At 32.5% G+C, this 18,019-nt stretch overlaps 2 protein-coding genes and 1 long non-coding RNA gene across 5 annotated transcripts in view; 2 read left to right on the forward strand and 1 right to left on the reverse strand.

Annotated features, from left to right (window-relative positions):
* Positions 1 to 1,102: 1,102 nt before the first annotated feature.
* LOC126744990 (nuclear autoantigenic sperm protein-like) overlaps positions 1,103 to 18,019 on the forward strand; it is a 129,048-nt gene continuing 112,131 nt past the window's right edge. For both annotated transcript variants that reach the window (XM_050452624.1, XM_050452623.1), the window contains exon 1: positions 1,103 to 1,268. The gene's annotated coding sequence lies outside the window, so the exon portion shown is untranslated. The remainder of the gene's footprint in view (positions 1,269 to 18,019) is intronic.
* LOC126744991 (uncharacterized) lies at positions 1,114 to 18,008 on the reverse strand. 2 transcript variants are annotated; one of them, XM_050452626.1, is made up of 7 exons: positions 17,661 to 18,008; positions 14,470 to 14,618; positions 8,016 to 8,262; positions 4,874 to 5,116; positions 3,970 to 4,089; positions 3,782 to 3,919; positions 1,114 to 3,727 (listed from the first exon to the last, which is right to left on the reverse strand). In XM_050452626.1, exons 3-7 carry the CDS (start codon positions 8,116 to 8,118, stop codon positions 3,456 to 3,458), a joined length of 876 nt encoding a protein of 291 aa, XP_050308583.1. In that variant the 5' UTR covers positions 8,119 to 8,262; positions 14,470 to 14,618; positions 17,661 to 18,008; the 3' UTR covers positions 1,114 to 3,455. The 2 variants fall into 2 exon arrangements, with proteins under 2 accessions (XP_050308583.1, XP_050308584.1); XM_050452627.1 differs by lacking the exons at positions 14,470 to 14,618; positions 17,661 to 18,008 and having other exon boundaries at positions 8,016 to 8,576.
* Positions 6,547 to 18,019, forward strand: part of LOC126744996 (uncharacterized) — a 431,319-nt gene continuing 419,846 nt past the window's right edge. The window contains exon 1 of the long non-coding RNA XR_007663390.1: positions 6,547 to 6,556. This is a non-coding gene — a long non-coding RNA (uncharacterized LOC126744996). The remainder of the gene's footprint in view (positions 6,557 to 18,019) is intronic.

Here is an 18,019-nt window from a genome sequence, read left to right on the forward strand (position 1 = left end):
ACTGCTGATTGGAGTATTAGCAATAGTGCGGAACTGTATATGTCAAAGTGTGTGTTTCGTTTGGTTGTTCTAATAATAATAATATTTAACAATATACAATCAACAATAATGAACTTAGGTCAGTTGATACAGTTTTAGTAAGATTTCTATGTTCTTTTCGATACCAAGGTAACTTTTACCGCACATTTTGTATATTATTAACAGAAGTAAGCATAGTCTAGGATTTATTACTAGAAATAGTGTAAATCTTTCACTTTACTGTTTCAAATTATTTTATTGCTCTTTGGTTCATTTCTTGTTTGAGGATGTGTCTGTAATTTGGTCCTCATATTACGACTGTCATATTGAATGTTGTACATAGAAGATAGCACACTTAACATTCCATGCTTATGGAGTTGAAGTCAATATTTTTGTTAATTATTACATCGACTGTAATGCTATCAGTATCCAGTTTGATATCCCTAATCTTGAAATCAAACGACATCATTTTGATGATTTATCATTTTAGAATATTTTAAAAGCTTTATATCATTGTATTACAATGTTCAATGAGGGAGGAAATATTTGGTTTACCCTTTCATTTAGCTATCTATGAGTTTTTTCTCCACTCACTAGGATTTTCCGTATCTTTAATGAAAATAGCTTGAATCCATTTTCCGGCGGTTTACGATCATTCAGATAAAAAAGGGTCAATCTTAGACCTTAATCTACGTAACTTGTATAGTGTTAAGATATTGTGTGAACTTTTCAACTTAATGATTATTCGGTCTTATTTAGGCTCCTGAGCGTTCATCTTGATTTTTTTTTTAATAATTCTAGTATAGTTATTTATCTAGTATATTGTATTATCTAATTCATTATTTTAATATTTATTTTTTTATAATTTAACTATTAATATTATTTTTTAAAATTTATTCTACCATATATTGAAATAAATAAATAAAAATGAATGGTATAAGACTTTTGGTTCAATAAAGAGAATTAAATAAAATATGCGATGTAAACTTGACGCGAGTTTCGAGTACAGTAGAGACTGAGCTTAAAGGCAACTGTCATTTATATTTCCTTCATTGATTAATGTCAATGTCAAAGCTGTCAAAAATTTTACCGGCATTTTTGTTTTGGTTGCATCTGTCCGGCATGCGCAATTTCTAATTTTCCCGTTTTTTTTCGAAATTTTTTCAAGATTTTAGTGAATTCCAAGTCTGATTAGTGTCTTTTAAGTAAACCGTAATATACTCTCACGTACCTAACTTAAAATACCGAAGGTAAGTTTATCACACACTATATAACGGTATAGATATATACATAATTAATTTGGTTATGTAGACAATAGTTAATAGAATGTCCCTTTTGTGTACTGAAAATTCAAGTTTAAATAATATTTTTTAATGCATTTAAGGCAAAATAAATAGTTTTATATTATATGTTGACATTCAACAAGCAATCACCGACCAAGCTTCGTCTTGATACTCTTTTCGATAAGAGCCTTAATTTGTTTTATGGCTATTACTTAAATGTATGTCCAAACCCCATATAAATTCTTGTAAGATTGATAAGCAACTTGGTGTAAATGTGCCTTATAAAGTTCAGTACTACCTAGCTCCATAAAAATGCATACAGTCTCTTTTCACTCACTAATAAATTCAAATAACTTATTTGAGAAACCATATAATTCTCATAAATGTAGTTCTGTGTAAACTAAAAAAAGTGTGCATCTATTTTCAGTTGAATTTTTAAGGTGTATATAATTAGTGTTGTAAAATGCTTGAGAATTTATTTTTCGAGAACGTTCCTCGAGCATGAACGAGAATTTTCAGCACATACAAGCAATGAAAAAAATGCAAAGGAAACATATTAGGAAAATATCTGAAATTAAAAATGTTTGTGTTTATTTATGTTCTATTTATTAAGTTAAACTTTCAAACAACCTATTTAGGAACTCTCCTCCGAACTATCCTCTCCCTCATTGTGCTTGCTTGATTTTAAATCACTCAGAATTTCTGTTAAATCAAATTCAGACTCATCAGACTCAGAAGAATCATCTTCAATGGTATTAATTTCAGCCCCAGATTTGGTAGTGAGTTTTTTTTTTTTTTGGTTCCATTAAATTGGTAGGTAGGTGTTTGGCTGGCCGGTATTTGAGCTTATACTTTGACTCTTTAACGCTATGGGAATGTTCACATTTTTGGGGAACGTTCGGATTCATGCTCATTCGTGCATTCTATATATAATAATCCCAGAAATTACTGTTTTAATAGATAAAAATAAATAAAATATCCAACACATTTAACCCCTTCGAGAAACCTGAGATGAATTCTTTATGACAATGAAAAAACTTTGTTCTTTTAGAACTTCTCCTTTTATACTTACACAATAAACAAGAAAATGGCCTTTAAAAAACAAGACACAAATTTAATAAATAAATATTGAATGCTCGATTGTCAAAACTCAAGTGTACTAAAATAGGATACACATGATTCTTTAAAAAGCATACAATGACTAAGCTGTGAGTAAAAAGAAGGTATATGCAGGCATCTTTTTACTAAATAAATAAAACTCACCCGATTTTAAATCACAAGCATTGTAATTATTACATTTACAACTCTTAAGACTACAAAATTTTCATGTTTTCTAGGTACTTTAGCAAAAATAAGTGTTAATTACTATGTCAGACTTATAAATATTTTTCCATGAGAAAAGGAATGTTAGGCCCTGCCTAGAAAAGCATATATTACACGTTTGCTTAAATACCACCTGATCTTAAAAAAAATTGTACTAATGTTAATAAACAGCCATACCGTTAGATCCAGTTTTAACTGGATTGTGTAAATAATTCTGATTTTGCATAATCCTCTAATTTGCGTGTTTATCTTGTTTTATAATTTCTTACTTCCTATATAAGATTATAGGCATTGCAATGATTGCAAATATACCTGATGCAAATTGAAAGTAAACCTATGATTGAATTGAATTTTTTTTTTAAGAATTTTATTTCAGGAACTATGATTGTCTACTTTCTAATTTCCACCAGACCAGAATAATTGTAAGGCTTAGCAATTACATTGGTTAAAATTAGTTTTTGATACCCTATAATGTAGCACCTTAACAATACTCTTTAGAAACCAATATTTAAGGCCACTTAAATTTACATAATTCATTTATTGACATTATTATAATGGTAGAAGCGTTTTTAAAACCATGTCTGAATATACTTTTAAAAAAAAAAGAACAATATTAATATAAAATATTATAAAAAGCACAAAAAACTCTTTTGAAAAGGCACAGTGTTTTTTCGTAAAAAATATATATACAGCAGTATTTGTGAAATTAGTTTACAACAGTAAATAAGCGTTGAAATACGGTTGAGATATACATGTGCAAAGCTCAGAATGCCCTATTGTAATCTGCCAGAAGGTCAGTCCAAAAGAAAAAAAAAATTAAACCCACTGATGTCAGTTGATCATGCTACTGATTGGATTAAACCTCATAATTTTGCTCAATAATATCCAGAGCACCGAGGTCATAACGCACAACATAACGCCTCCCCATCCTAAATCCAAAGACCAGGATGTGCTGAAAATCCTGGCGGGGAGCAGCAATCCCATCCCTCTACCGCCATGGGGACTAACAACCCCGTCTACTGTTCCTTCATGTAATTCTGAGTGTGGCTTGATATGCAGCCTTTTAAAGTGGATTATTGTTAAAGTAAACAGGGCAAAAGAAGCTAAAAAGATATTATTCAATGATTTTATCAAGCTGCTTTTTTATATAAGCATACCAGCTAATAGATACATTACGCCTGTCACTAATACAGCACTGATTTGATGCTGGAAGACTCCAAATGCTCCTACTAGAGCAGCACTACCCAGGATGATTAGACAAACCAGTGCGCACGATATTGATAAGTTTTGCATGCCTAAATTTAGATAATTAGTAAAACAAATAAACGAAATGTTTCTTTCTTACGATGCTGCCAATCTGCCCTAGGTTCAAATCCTCTGAGACCCTCTGAAGTGCCAGACAAATAGTTTACGCAAGGCTGGACAGTGGGAAATCCAATTGTGCTTAAAAGGGCGATGTCTTCCTCTGAAAAAAAAAACCCTCGTTTTAATTAATTGCCAGGGACGAGTTAATAAAGTTAGTTTTATCGAGTTAGTCTAGAGCGGCAGTGCATAGTCATGAATTTGCAAATTCTTCTGTATGCCTTAAGGTTTAGAGCGCTTGTTTAAACAGAAAGTTAAGTTGGAAATTTGCCCATAATCGTAGTCTAGTTTCTTGGGTAATCTATTACCGGATTTTAGGGATCGATTTGAAACGTCAGGAAAATATAAATTTGCTTGGTAGGTATAAGGCTAATTAAAAGTAGCATTGACGCATCATTAATGCATTTTAATTGAATTTTTACATGATATAGGCTATTTGGTCAACAATAAAAATTTCAACATTAATGTTTTATTAATGTGTAAAATTGTTTATTACTTTAGAATCTTTAGAATAAATACATGTTCACAATTTCTAGCAATATTCTTCATAGATGCCTTTCAAAAGCTCTTCTGGATTTTTCAACATTCTTGATAAAATAGTTTGGGTTATGTAGAGCTTTTATTTGTGATTTTTATTTGGAATAAGGATGAAGTTATTCTTACTTATTTGAATTATTTATCACTCCAGTTAATATTAGGTATATTTGTCCTTAACTTATATGGAACATTTCCTTGTTATATTGGTACTAAGCTAGGGCTAAACTTCTATCATAAAAATATTTTATAGTTTCTCACAGTTTCAATAGAATTGACATAACTCCCTCCCATATGGTAGATTTGGATTAAAAACTGATAATAATGATTAAAGTTCTTTTAAAAAGTTTTACCTGTAAGGCTTAGACATAAAGTCCAAATCCCACCGTGCATAGGAACCAAAAAAGCCATCGTACGATCTCGCTGATCGTTGGTGGACACCCTGGCCACCGTTTTATCCAACAGCCACGTCAGTCGTACGGTCCCGTTGGCGAGAATTCCTAGTTTCTCCATATCCCAGGTGACTTCCTCCCAGTGATCGCTCATTATTGCTGCACAGAGCATACCTGTGGCGCAGGTGGTCAACACTAAGGTACCTTTAAAAACAGAGCAATTATTATTAAGAATGAAAGCCAGGATCAGTATATAGAAATATATAAAATACTTCCATGGACATTAGTTGAGGTTTTTGGAAAGGGGATTGGCCCATTTGGTACACCTTGAAGTAAATCAATTTAGACCCAGGTGAGTCTTGATTTTTTAATATGATTGAGTATATTTTGTTATAGGTCAAATTGGATCCAAAGAGTTAATAGTCCTAGAAATGCTATTTTTATGGTGAATTTGATTGGACCTTTCAAGTGAAGAGAGAATCATTCAGGACGAAAATCATAGTCATAGTTAAAATTTAAAACCATCCAAACTTAAGTAGTAAACACTTTCTTCTATATTTCACCGATTTTCTAAGTAAAATCCATATCCTCTATTCATGGCCATGGCAATGGCATCCTCCAACAAACATAAATAGCCTCATTTGTGCAGAAGTACTCTCAAGAGCGATTGAGCTTAAGAAGAGAATGTTACCATTTAAGTTACATAAACTACCAAATGAAATAAGAAGAACAGATGAAAGTGATGAATTAATTACTCTTCATGAAAGTATACTCCAAAACACTTGAAACTTCAATTTTATAAATATGGTAATAACATAATAACAGGTGATTTTTTCCCCAGAAAAGTAGTGAAGAAAATTGCACTTTGATATGCTCGATTCCATACTATTACATTAACACCATAACTCCAAATCAACCTGCAATCATCTGTAGATAAAATAAACCTAATGAACCATTTTAGATCATCATCAAAGCAGAGAAACCTGAACACCTATAACTTGTATTATACTTGTACTTGTATTACACTTGTGTTGAATAGCTGAAGCAAAAATACATGGTTGATCTTGTAAAGCTTAGAAAAGTCAATGTAACTTCAATAGCAGCGTCCAAGCCTCCCTACAGATGATCAGTCAACATATGCAAGTAGATTTAAGTCAGTATTCGCTACTAAGGAACCCAAACTGTTCCTTTATGATATTCTAGTCTATGATTTGGAATTTTCTCTAAGGTTTCGGAGTCATAAATTGCAATATAAATTTTGTAGGTGTATGTCTAAGGCCTGATGATGATCTGCTAGTTAGGGAGGTGAAATACACGCTTTATTTATTATGTGTTTGTGTAGGTGGAGAGATTATAAAAATACAAGAGGAACAGGAGAAACTCTATTGGGACAAAGGAGTTTCTAACTAGTAAGCCTCATGATCTCCTTAGGTATTGTAATTTTGAATTTTTATAAAGAGAATCATGAATGCAGCAAGGTTCAAAGTTTAACATCAATGGAGAAGGCAAGAGTTGGAGCTAATTACCTTGAAATATTTAATCTCAGATTAATCCTGATAGTCTCGATTCTAAAGATGATTGAGTATGTCTTGTTGGGTAAATTGGGTCCAAAGAGTTAATAATCCTATAGAAATTCCGATCTAGGTCAATTTGATCTCTTCGGACATTTTAAGTGAAGAGAGAAAGTCATAGTCATAGTTAAAACTTAAAACTATCCTCAGTTTCAATGCATGAAACATATCAGATCTAGGGTAGTTTTGAAAATTAGTATTAAGTTTATACCCCATGAACCAAAGAAACTTATTTTGAATACGTTCCAGATAATAAATGTGATATAGAGCTGATATACCCTGCATATACCCGCCTTAACATCCTATCATATCTTTTTCTTTACACAATTGTCTGTAATTAGAAAATATTTCATAATTACGAGTAGACCTAGAGGAAATGTCTCAATTAGGACTAAACTGACCAACAACAAACAAAATGTTGAGACAATCATTAAGTATTGAATAAAACCTTGCTAGAACACTCAACACTAGCTAAATAGTCATTCACATTAAAATAGTTAACGGTTCTATCAAATTTTAGTGAACTTCCGCTAAGTGGTCTATCAATGCAATATGCTATGTGACACACACTGCTTGGCGAGATGTTATCAACAGATGATGTTATAGATACATTTTGAGTATTGGAACAGTAATCATTAGGAATATCATTTACTTGTACCATATTGACATATGAGTATGTCTCTGTCAGAGCTTGACAATGTTGCTGATATTTGCCGGTAGCAGAGGATGGAAGGAATGTCTACACCATTAATAATCATAGATTCATTGTTTCACTTCAGCAAGTCCTTGCTCAATAAGATCACTACATTTGATGACTTAATTTTTTAGAGACTGCAACCAACACACCTTCGCCTTTGATTTGTCACCGGGTTTTTGACTATAGTCAGTTTGGACTGCTCTAGATTAATAATGGACCCTTACTATTTGTGTCTGATACCTGAAGTTGCCAACTTGGGAAGTAGAGACACATGATTGACCTTGTCAAAGGCTTAGAGAAGTCAAGGTATATGGCCATGTACTTCAATAGAAGCATCCTTGCCTCCCTATATATGCAAGTAGATTTAAGTCAGTACTGCCAACACCACCGAAATAAAGATCGACGGTACTGCCCACTAAGAAACCCAAACTGTTCCTTTATGACATTCTAGCCTCTGATGTGAAATTTTCTCCAAAGTTATAAACTTATAAATTCTCAAGTTATCTTTCTAGGTGTAGGTCTAAGACCTGACGATGCTAGTTATGGAGGTGAATGTAGCTAATTAAAACTAATGCCTAGGTTGAGAGGTTACAAAACTGGAAGTGAAGCAGGAGAAACCCTATTGGGACTAAGGACTTAGACTGTCATATCACCTTATGATCTTCTAATTTTACATTTTTTTAATAGAATCATAGATGGAGCAAGGTAAAGTCAACTAGGCAAGATGTCCTCTGAGCGGTTAGCTCTAATTTTTTCCATATTTTACTGAACTCTATTCAAGTACTGTTAGTGTTTATATCGGGTCATATTTCTCCAATAAATCAATAATAATTACCTAGTAAAAAGAATACACTGGGATGTACGCTACAGTTCCATCCGGCTTCCTCACCGTCGTCTGCGGTGTTGCCGCTATTGGCTCCCGCGGCGTTGCCGTCCATCAACAGGGGGGCGTAGTCCACGATGAGCAGGTCGTAATCTGCGCCCTTACTGGGCGGAGGGACCCGCCAACTTACGAATCGCGCCAGACTACCGCGATGCTACTGGGAGGCCTTTTCGGTGTTGCGATTGGTCAGGTCCAGATTCTAAAATGCCACGTCTTCATTTTTAACTTTGTAGCATCAGCTTATGGTATATACATAGCTGTACAATGCAGTCCAACGCTGTATACAGTAACGCTATTAGAGACTATAAATTTTTAATTAAAGCCTCAAGATAGTAACGTCAAAATAGAAATGATCCTAAAACTGCGTATATTGATTTATTTTTTGGCGACAGGTTGAGGGTAGATCCCAAACTGTTACCGCTCTATAGCTATAGCTATAAATATACCTATTTATATCGCCCGTGAAAATAAATCTATGAAATTCAAATATCATTTGCATATTTTCTAGAATCACGCCAAGGGCTTGTTTATTAACCATCCATAAAAAATGGACATTTTCTATTTTCATATTAAACAGTAAAAATGTATAAATAAAAAATACATAATTCGATATAGATAGTTGAATTACAAATTCTCGCTCATTCGGTGTGTGTTTTAGCAAAAGATCGTTGCACTGAAGCCCCAGTTAAAGCGAATGCCCTGCTTTCAATTTTTATGTAAACCTTTTAAAATGTCAATAATACGGCCGACACGAATATTCAATTAACGTCTATTATTGGCTGCCAGGTTTTAAATTTATACTTATTGCAGGTTGAGTTAATAAAAATTTACTGAGGAAATGGCTGCGTCAATAAGCTAGAAATAGTCACTGTAAAATATTGATATTATTATGACAGTGGAGATAGTTTTAATTCGATAGTTTTTTTCAGAAATAAAGTCTGGGTTACAAGAAGCTCTAAATTTAATATTCCATATATATACAAGCATTGTTTCACAAAACAAATAGATTGAAACAAGCTCCCCAAGCAAGAAAATTGAGAACACGAGTATACAGGTTCTTGAAGTATCCAACACTAAAAATCAATATTTAAAACTGAGGTGATCTCATATTTATGTATTTTCGACTTTGATTAATTAGGTATATGAAGAAGAAAATGATTTTGAGCTTGTCCGGTTGGAACATGGCCAAATAAAGACAAACATTCAGGGCTTTTTATAAACCCATTGAGTATATCAAAAGCAAAACAGGCATAATAGTATTATAGTTCAGATATATGAAGATATAACATAGTTTGCTCAACATTAAGTGAAACACTTTGTCATGACAATCTATACGTTTAAATAAGGATGGCGATACATTATCCACGTATTAAATAACGAGGAAGCATATCACGTTAAACGTCAGCGTCGTCAACTTCATTACTGTTATTTAATATATTTTTTGTTAGCAACACTGAAAATGTTCAGAGTGACCAACATCAAATTTGACACAACCACTATGAAAATGGCGGCCACCAGGCAGTGGTCATTTTTGGGGATCGTGGGCATATGCATTAGCCGTCCAGGTATATTTATCAAGTTGTTGGATTCACCGTACTAATTATAATTTGAGTAAATTTATGTCTAGAACCACCAGACTGGGTAATCAACATTCTGAAATTGACTTCTTTGGTTCGTTACATACAGACATTCATCGATATTGCCATTGTTTTATTTATTTGTAATAATTTAATATTTAATTAATTAATATTGCACTATTATGCATACAATACTGTTTTTTTTTATAATAACCAAAATCCTATGCTTAATTGTTAAAAATTTATTTTTGGAAGAATCAATGGGATGAGGGATCTCATTGTTTATTAAAGGACTGTTAGTTTATGGGAATTAATTGTTGTACTTATGGTGAAGTATAATGTATAAGTATAGTTGCAATTATTATTTATTTTTTTAGTTTATACCTATACAGGGTAATTCAAAATTGAAGGCAAATATTTCAACTTGTTTGTTATGAAAATCTGCTTTTGTATGTATCTGTTACTTAGGTTAAGTTAAATTTTGAAAAGTAATTGATTTGATTTTTTTCCTGGAAACAAAGTTAGATACGAGTAGGACTTAAGAGGCAAGAAAGTTACATTATTGACCGCTTAATATAAAAAAAAATTAAATTGTCAAAAAAGCGGTGGCGTACCATAATTTTACCTATAAGTATTAAATAGGTAGGCCCCCGAAACGCTACTGGAATTTATTTAAATCGACTGAAAGGATTTTAAATAATTGATAAAAAACCGATTTTATTAAAAAACTTTTACACTCTGTATCTAGAAAACGAAGCAAGTTAGGGCATACGTTTATATGAAAAAAAGTTCTTATTTTTGGCTGGTAAATACGCCCTTAAAATCTTTGCACTCAATTTTGAATCACCCTGTATTGTAACATTCGCTAAATAAAGACAGTTTATTATTACTATTATTTTTATTATATTTTTTAATTGGCGCTAGGCTTAAATAATTAAAATAAAATAAATTGTTTCCCTCTATATACGATCTTCGGAGCCAAATTTAAAATTAGAGCACTGAACTACTAAATTTACAGCAAAGTTGTACGTGTTACCCTATCCAAACCAATTGGCTCTAAATACAAACTTGAATTATTACCAAAAACCCTATGAATTATTAATGAGTACATGTCATATTGATCGAGCTCTTAAATTCATCATTCGCACAAGAGCAATAGATAAGTCTATTAACTATGATTATGACATATTCCCAATTACATTATATATTTTAATCCTTACTATAAAACTTTAACTCTTAGGGGCTCTAAACACTTAATCCTTGAGAGCACACGGATTTAAGTAATTATAATTTCAACGCTGTTCTGTTATTTGTCTACAGAGACAATTTATGGTGAGGTTTATGGTCTGGTATTTATCACCACGCTTAGATTTTAGATTACTGTGCGAGGTTTTAAAATAATGAGTTACTAAGGAGGCAATAAGTATTAAGTGGGCAACAACATCAATTTTAATTAATCTAGAATTCAGGATAATATCATTAGAATATTAGTTATAATATCGGTGAAATTGTATAAATCATCTTCAAACACACCCGTATAAGGGATTTGCAATGAAAATATGGCAGCCAATAATGGACTGAATTGAATATTCGTGTCGCCCAGATTATTGACATTCGAAAAACGCATAAAAACCGAAAGGGGGACATTCCCTGGGGCTTTAGTGCGACGAATTTTCGATGTAGCACCAATCAACTATAGAACTACACTGAATTGTTTCCATATTATTTATAGTTTAGCTGTTGCAAAGGAAAGTGTTCTTGATAACTGTAAATTATTTAAAACGGTTGTTCATAAACTTTTTGGATAAAATTGCATTGTTTTAATTTTTTTTTGGAAATGTGCTCTGACCCTTAGATTTAGACTATTTAAACAATAACTGTAAAATTCTATTGTTGCTAGGTAGAACAATTTTCAGATGATAGAAGTGAATGATCGAGCAATGATTATAATGAATGTATAGGTTTCAAATAAATGTCACCAATGATTTCTTGATGATGGAATTAATGAATCGATGATAATCAAATTAATCAGTTAGTTATCAATGATTCAAGAATTAAGTATTGAAAAACCCCAAGACTCGAGAAAGGATCATATCTGACTCTCATCAATTTTGATATAAAGCAAAACCAAGGTAAAACCACAAAGTCACGGTCTCAGTAAATCAATAATCAAATGTGATTTTATCGAAAATTCCTCAAGTATAAAAATACCCCGTTCACCTGTCAAAAGTGCTAGAGTATATACAGGAACCATAGAAAAGCAGTTTGAGATAAAGCAGCGATGGTCGGAAGTGCGTCACTTCCAAAAACGTGTGTTGATTTTTTCCAAAAAAATTGAAATTTTTCCCTGTGTATTAAAAACATTTTTAGCGATTTTCATGAAATTTTTAGGTTTTAAATTATAGGTGGTGAGGCCTCTTTTAGATCCCGTTCTTTTGGCCGGTTTTTCGGTTATATCCTTCTCTCAGTTCTGTAATATCCTCGGTATCAATCTAAAATTGTGTTTTCCTATTGCAATTTATCCAGTTACGCATGAAAACACTGATCTTATAATCATATTTCGCTTATTTTTAAACAAAGCAGTTTTTTAAAAAGCCGCTGATATCTCAAAATATTTTATTCTTATGTAAAAGTAATTAAGTGTTTGGCCTGATATACCACCCTTCGATTCAAGTGTCTATCTCCAATAACAGTTAGTTATCACATATTATACAAAATTTCCAAGATCTACAATTAGCCATTCATGTTCAGGTGAATATAGAATATGCACGCTTCTCGCTATCATTAAACATCATTTTTCATTGGCAAACTAGGAAACATTTTGAGGCCCTCTATTGTTTATTTTTATTTCTTTTCCCACTGTAACAAAAACTTTCTGGATAAACCTGGATATTTTGAAAACTACGGTACTTTCTTGTAGGGGACACTTGATCACTGTTCAGGTTTGGAAACTCTAATTCAGCTAGTTTCATTGGAAAACTAGATAACATTCAACCTACTTGCTTATGTTTTATTATTATTATTATTATTATTATTATTAATATAACAGACTGCCTAGACAAATTTTTTACGGCCCGTTTTACGAAGTAGGGTAATTAAAGGCCAAGGAAATGAGTTACAAGCTGTTAAAAATTTATAAAACTAATAACGGGCTTTTTATTAGTTTTATATATATGGTGCTTTGGAAATTTTAAATGATGTGGATTATTACAGGTTGTTTCACCATGTTGCTTTTCATTACGTTCTTTTATTAACATAACAGGCAAAGCAGCGTTCATTTTTACAGATCTTACTCGTAAAAAGTCTATGTTTCTAACCGATATATTTCTTGGAGATTATACAGTCAATTTCAAATAAAGCGCTCTTTTTGAATTGTTAAAATTAAAAAAAAAAAATATTTATCTATTAATTTCTTTATTGGAAATGAAAGTGGAATCAGGGGTTTACAAAATGGACTGAATTGAACTAACACATTACTGAGAGGATAAAAATATAGTTGCCGTCAACGATAATCTATTTTGTTTGATTTATAGCCGCAAAATCCGGACTTTTAAGATGCACATTTGGAAAAGATGATCCAAACAGTTGATTTTTTTTAATTCCAGGTAATTAAGCATGAATTCATGATTTCGATATTTGGAAAAAATTACCATGGAATTATTATTTTAGTTTCCAAACAGCTGCGTACTTTACGTAAACTTTTTTGTACAGGTAATTAAGTATTAACTCATTTTTGATGCATTTAATGAACTGAGGGAGGGATATGTCCAAAAAAAACGGCCTTGGGATTTTTTCTCTTCTGAGACCTACTCGTATATCTTACACCCAATTTAAAAATAAGGAAATAATTTTCATAAAATGTGTGTTTTCATACGTAATTGGATAAATCTGAATAGAAAAACACAATTTTAGAATGATACCAAGGATTAATATGAAGTATATGTGTAGCCATTTCTTACATATCAGCCAATTTCCAAAATATATGATAACTTTTTTGCTATTAAAGATAGAGACTTGAATCAAAGAGTAGTATGTAAGACCAAAGACTAAGGTTCTCTTATGTAAGAATAAAGTTTTTTGAGAAATTAACGGCTTTTGAGAAAATGTGAAATTTAAGTTTCCTGCCCTTTTCATACTTGGGAAACTTGTAAAGGTACAAAAACTAAGATAGAGCTTCCAAACCTGGACAGTAAAGTGCGCTCAAGACCCTTCAAAATATTTTTACCTAGTTTTTGAGCTATTCCCAGTGATATTTTGGGCATTGACTTTGGTGATAAAAAAATTATAGAAATAGGCAATATAGAGTGACTTTGAAGTGTTTCTTACTTTTCCTAAAACACCGACTTCTAGCTCCAATATACCTTTAAAAAGTCTGTTATTAGTCTTATAAATTATTAAACAAACAACTTGTCAGTCATTCCTTTGGCTTTCCATTAACCTACTTAATGCCGGCCGCAAAAAAATTAATGCCGTGTTATTATTTAGGGTCAGCTATGTACATACGACAAGGCCAACAATATAAAATATCTCGATAGTTACAGCGATTCCGTAGTAAAATAAATATTGCTGTATAGTATTCTGCGACGATCTGGGGCCAAAAGGGCTGCTCCTAAAACCCTTTTTAGTCGGTATTATTTATTTGGCTCCCTTCCAACTTTCAAGATGTTTTTTTTGTTACTGCGGGAATTATAAGAAGTGGTGAGATGGCGCACAATTTTATTCTTTGTCGTCATGTGTTATTTCAGGATCGGGAAGGGCAAGGAATGAAAAACATGGCGGGTCGCTATAAAAATTTAACAAATAATAGGAGAGTTTACGTTGTCACTTACCCTAATTAGAGATAACGCAGACACGCCATCCCCTAAGCGACTTCCCTGGGATGTTTGTATTGTATGTAGGATAGGACATGAATCCCCTGACTGACTTAATATTCTAGATAATTGACGAATCAGTTTTTGAGGTTTGAAATGCGGTAAATCTGAAAGAATAGTCGCAGTTAGCAGCGAAATGAATGAAATTTTGTCAATTGATTTGTTATTAGGCTCGGTCCATTTGCTCATTTAATTAAATCATCTTGTATGATAATGTTATTTGTAGCAGCTAATAATTTAATACTTCCAGTCTACAGACATTTTATCTAGTCATTATTTAAGATTTCTATGGATTTCGGAACTATCTACTACTACTAGCCTTCGCGTATTAAAGGCTGAAGGGACTCTAGGCTGGAAGGTTGCGAGCTAAGAAATTTAACTGTTTTTATCATTTCACTCTCTTGGTCACTAAATATCACATAGAGAAAATAAAGTTAATATACCGGTAGGGCAAACTCAGGCCTGGTATGCATGCATAAAGTATTTCTCTATTTCAGACATGATCATCTGCTTATAGATATAGCAGAAGAAAAATCTGCTCTTGTCACTTTGCCAGTAAGACTCTCTCCGATGATACTGTAATTTTTTTAGCTCAAAGTCTACAACTCTTAGTCGTCAGTGAAATTTAAATTATTATATTGAGTAAGTTATGTTATATTGGTAAGGTGTGTAAGAAAATGTGGTTTTTGCCTCGTTTAAGTTACAATCTTTAGAAACAAATAAATTATTTTTTAACAGCATAATTAAAACACTTTTTGACTAATGTGAGACTAAATACTCTAAATAGAGCTATACGTACTATTTTAAATTGTAGTAAATATGATTCCTCTTTTAAATTGTAGTATCGCGTAAAGAAGAAGGAATGGATGACGAATGATGGAGGAAAGAAGGCAACATAAATGCGAAAATCAAATGAGGTACCAAGAAACAATTTGCTATATATAAACAAAGATAAAGGAAGAATGTGGCAGAAATTAGGACTACTACAACATGTACAAAAAGATCAAAGAGTTAACCACCAATAATTCTCATCTAAGACTAATAGATGTAGACGGAAACCTTATATCAGACGACTCATTGATACATGGGAAGATTACGAAGAACGAATTTTTAACAGAGTGAAAGAAGATGACCATGACATGAGTGGTAACACCAATTAATATAGGGCATAAGAGAAGCAATCTTCAGAATTAAAATTTGCAGTTTTAATTCAAAGATGCAGAGTCCACTTGTACTTCATCGACTTTTCCAATACGTTTGATAATGTCAAATATAATAAACTCATGGAAATGCTCATCAGGACGATGCATACTGATGCCAAGGATCTGTGCATTATAACCAGTCCGGATAAAAGTTCAAATGCACTGAGAGAAGTTTCAGAGGGTATCAGTATTAGGAGGCAATACAGTTATTATCGCAAAGTTTCAAAAACTCATGCAAAGCATACGCGCAGTAAGTCAAGAATATGGCCTAGAATGAAATACAATAAAAACTAAATACATGGTTATCAGCAGAACACAATAACTTCGGATGCAATTGACATTAAACATGGAACAAACAGAGACATACAGGTACCTTGGAACCATTGTGAACACAAAATGGGATCATTCAAAAAAAATAAGAACACGAATTGAAATGGTGCGAAACGCATCACAAGCAAAATCTCAATGGAACTAAAAAAAATAACAACGGTTAAGTATTATGTCTTCCTAGTATTGTGACCACAACAGACGGAGAAATTAGAATCCTTTAATATGTGGATATATCGCCCGCATTAATCGGATATCCTGGACTGATCACAACACCAACGTGGAAGTGATGCAGAGAATATTTTAGTGCTTCTCAAAATAATCATTAAATCATGTCGATATATTATCATTCTTAAAAAAAAACTAAAAAATAAAGAGACTGCAGGATTTTACAGTGTTCAAAGATCAGATTGACTTCGGTTACTTAATAAATGATACCACACTGTTTGTGACCTGGTGGGTCTATATAAATACCATCATAAGATCTTCTTTAAAGACCTTAGGATTCATTATAAGATCAGCAGATTTATTTTCTAATACTTTAAGCAGCACAATTTTGTTTACCTTCCTAGTAAAATCACTCTTATTCTGTGTTTTTTATGATAGTTTCTTAATTATGCAATGGTGTATATCTTGAGAGGGGCTCAATCAGCAATGATCAGCAATCTGCTGTTTGTGGGAGTTTAGTGTTTTTATTTTAAATATGCCACAATCAAATTGATGCTTCAGATCTCTATCAGGTTTAAATTTTGCTGTTTCCTACATCCACACAAGAACAAGCTTATATATGCGACTGGATCAATAATTTTGAGTTACAGATTGATGTTGATCTGTTTGGAATCGCTTTGAAATACTTTGAATAATTTCAAATCTGGGATTTCAGGTAGAATTAGATTGGTAGTTGTTTAAGTATTTAATGTATTAGCTTATATTGCACCACTTAGTGAGTTTGATATTGTAATTTGTTACATTACTGAATTTATTGTATCATCTGTCAATATTAATAGGATTGGTTTTCTGTTGGACAATAAAACGTTGAATTTGAATTTAAATTGCCTCGATATAGAAAAAAGTTTTAAATATGATAGTTTACTCTATTGGAAGAGCAGCAATCACGTTCATATAGTATAAAATATTGGTTGCTCCTTTAATTTTATTTAAGCTTGAGCTAAATTCCGTAACTTCATTGCATTTTATGATTAAAGCAGTAGGATTTGAAGCTTTTGAAGATTTACTTATATAATTCTTTGGAGCCTATGTTTGTGTTTAACTCCATGGATCAGGGTGAAGAATTACAGCTCAACCTTTACTCCCAAATTTGGGTTTCTTGTCCTATATGGTAACTTTTCATTATGTTCGACTAGGTTGTTCTAGGTTATGTCGACTAGATTTGCTATTGCAAGTTAATAAATTGATTTTTGCACCCAAGACCTGACTTTGCCAGACCTGTATATTGAGCTTGGTTCTTCTTAAAAACGTGATTTCTGACCTGTGGGACAGTGTGAAAGGTTTAATTTCTATTCAATGCAATAAAACTAAAACAGTTGTGTTTTTTGACTCATACACCTAAAAATTGTTAGGAGATTCTATTATCATAACATACGAATAATAATTAATTACCTGTTGTTGGAACCTGTTAACGCTCTTCTATTCTACACTACGACATTTCGTTGCAAAAAAAAAACACGTTTGTGCAATACGTTTTCTCGTTTCTATTCTTTTTTACGTTTACGTCATCAGGCCATCACGGGACAACCCGCCTCGACTGTTCCCGGTTTCAAACATTTCCATACTGCCGGGGAAATCATGGATATAAAGGATCGAGGGGGAAGAAGCGACGTTGCCGCTTTTCCACCTTCCGAATGGATATTCGTGCTGTGGCAGCGACGTAATTTCTATCCATTACACGTCGATAACGAAATACATAGATTTTGAAAGAAAAGGGAAGAAAACCTCGCGCGGATAAACGACGTGTTTAC

Source organism: Anthonomus grandis, chromosome 15 (genome assembly GCF_022605725.1).
Source record: "Anthonomus grandis grandis chromosome 15, icAntGran1.3, whole genome shotgun sequence".
Taxonomy (NCBI): domain Eukaryota; kingdom Metazoa; phylum Arthropoda; class Insecta; order Coleoptera; family Curculionidae; genus Anthonomus; species Anthonomus grandis.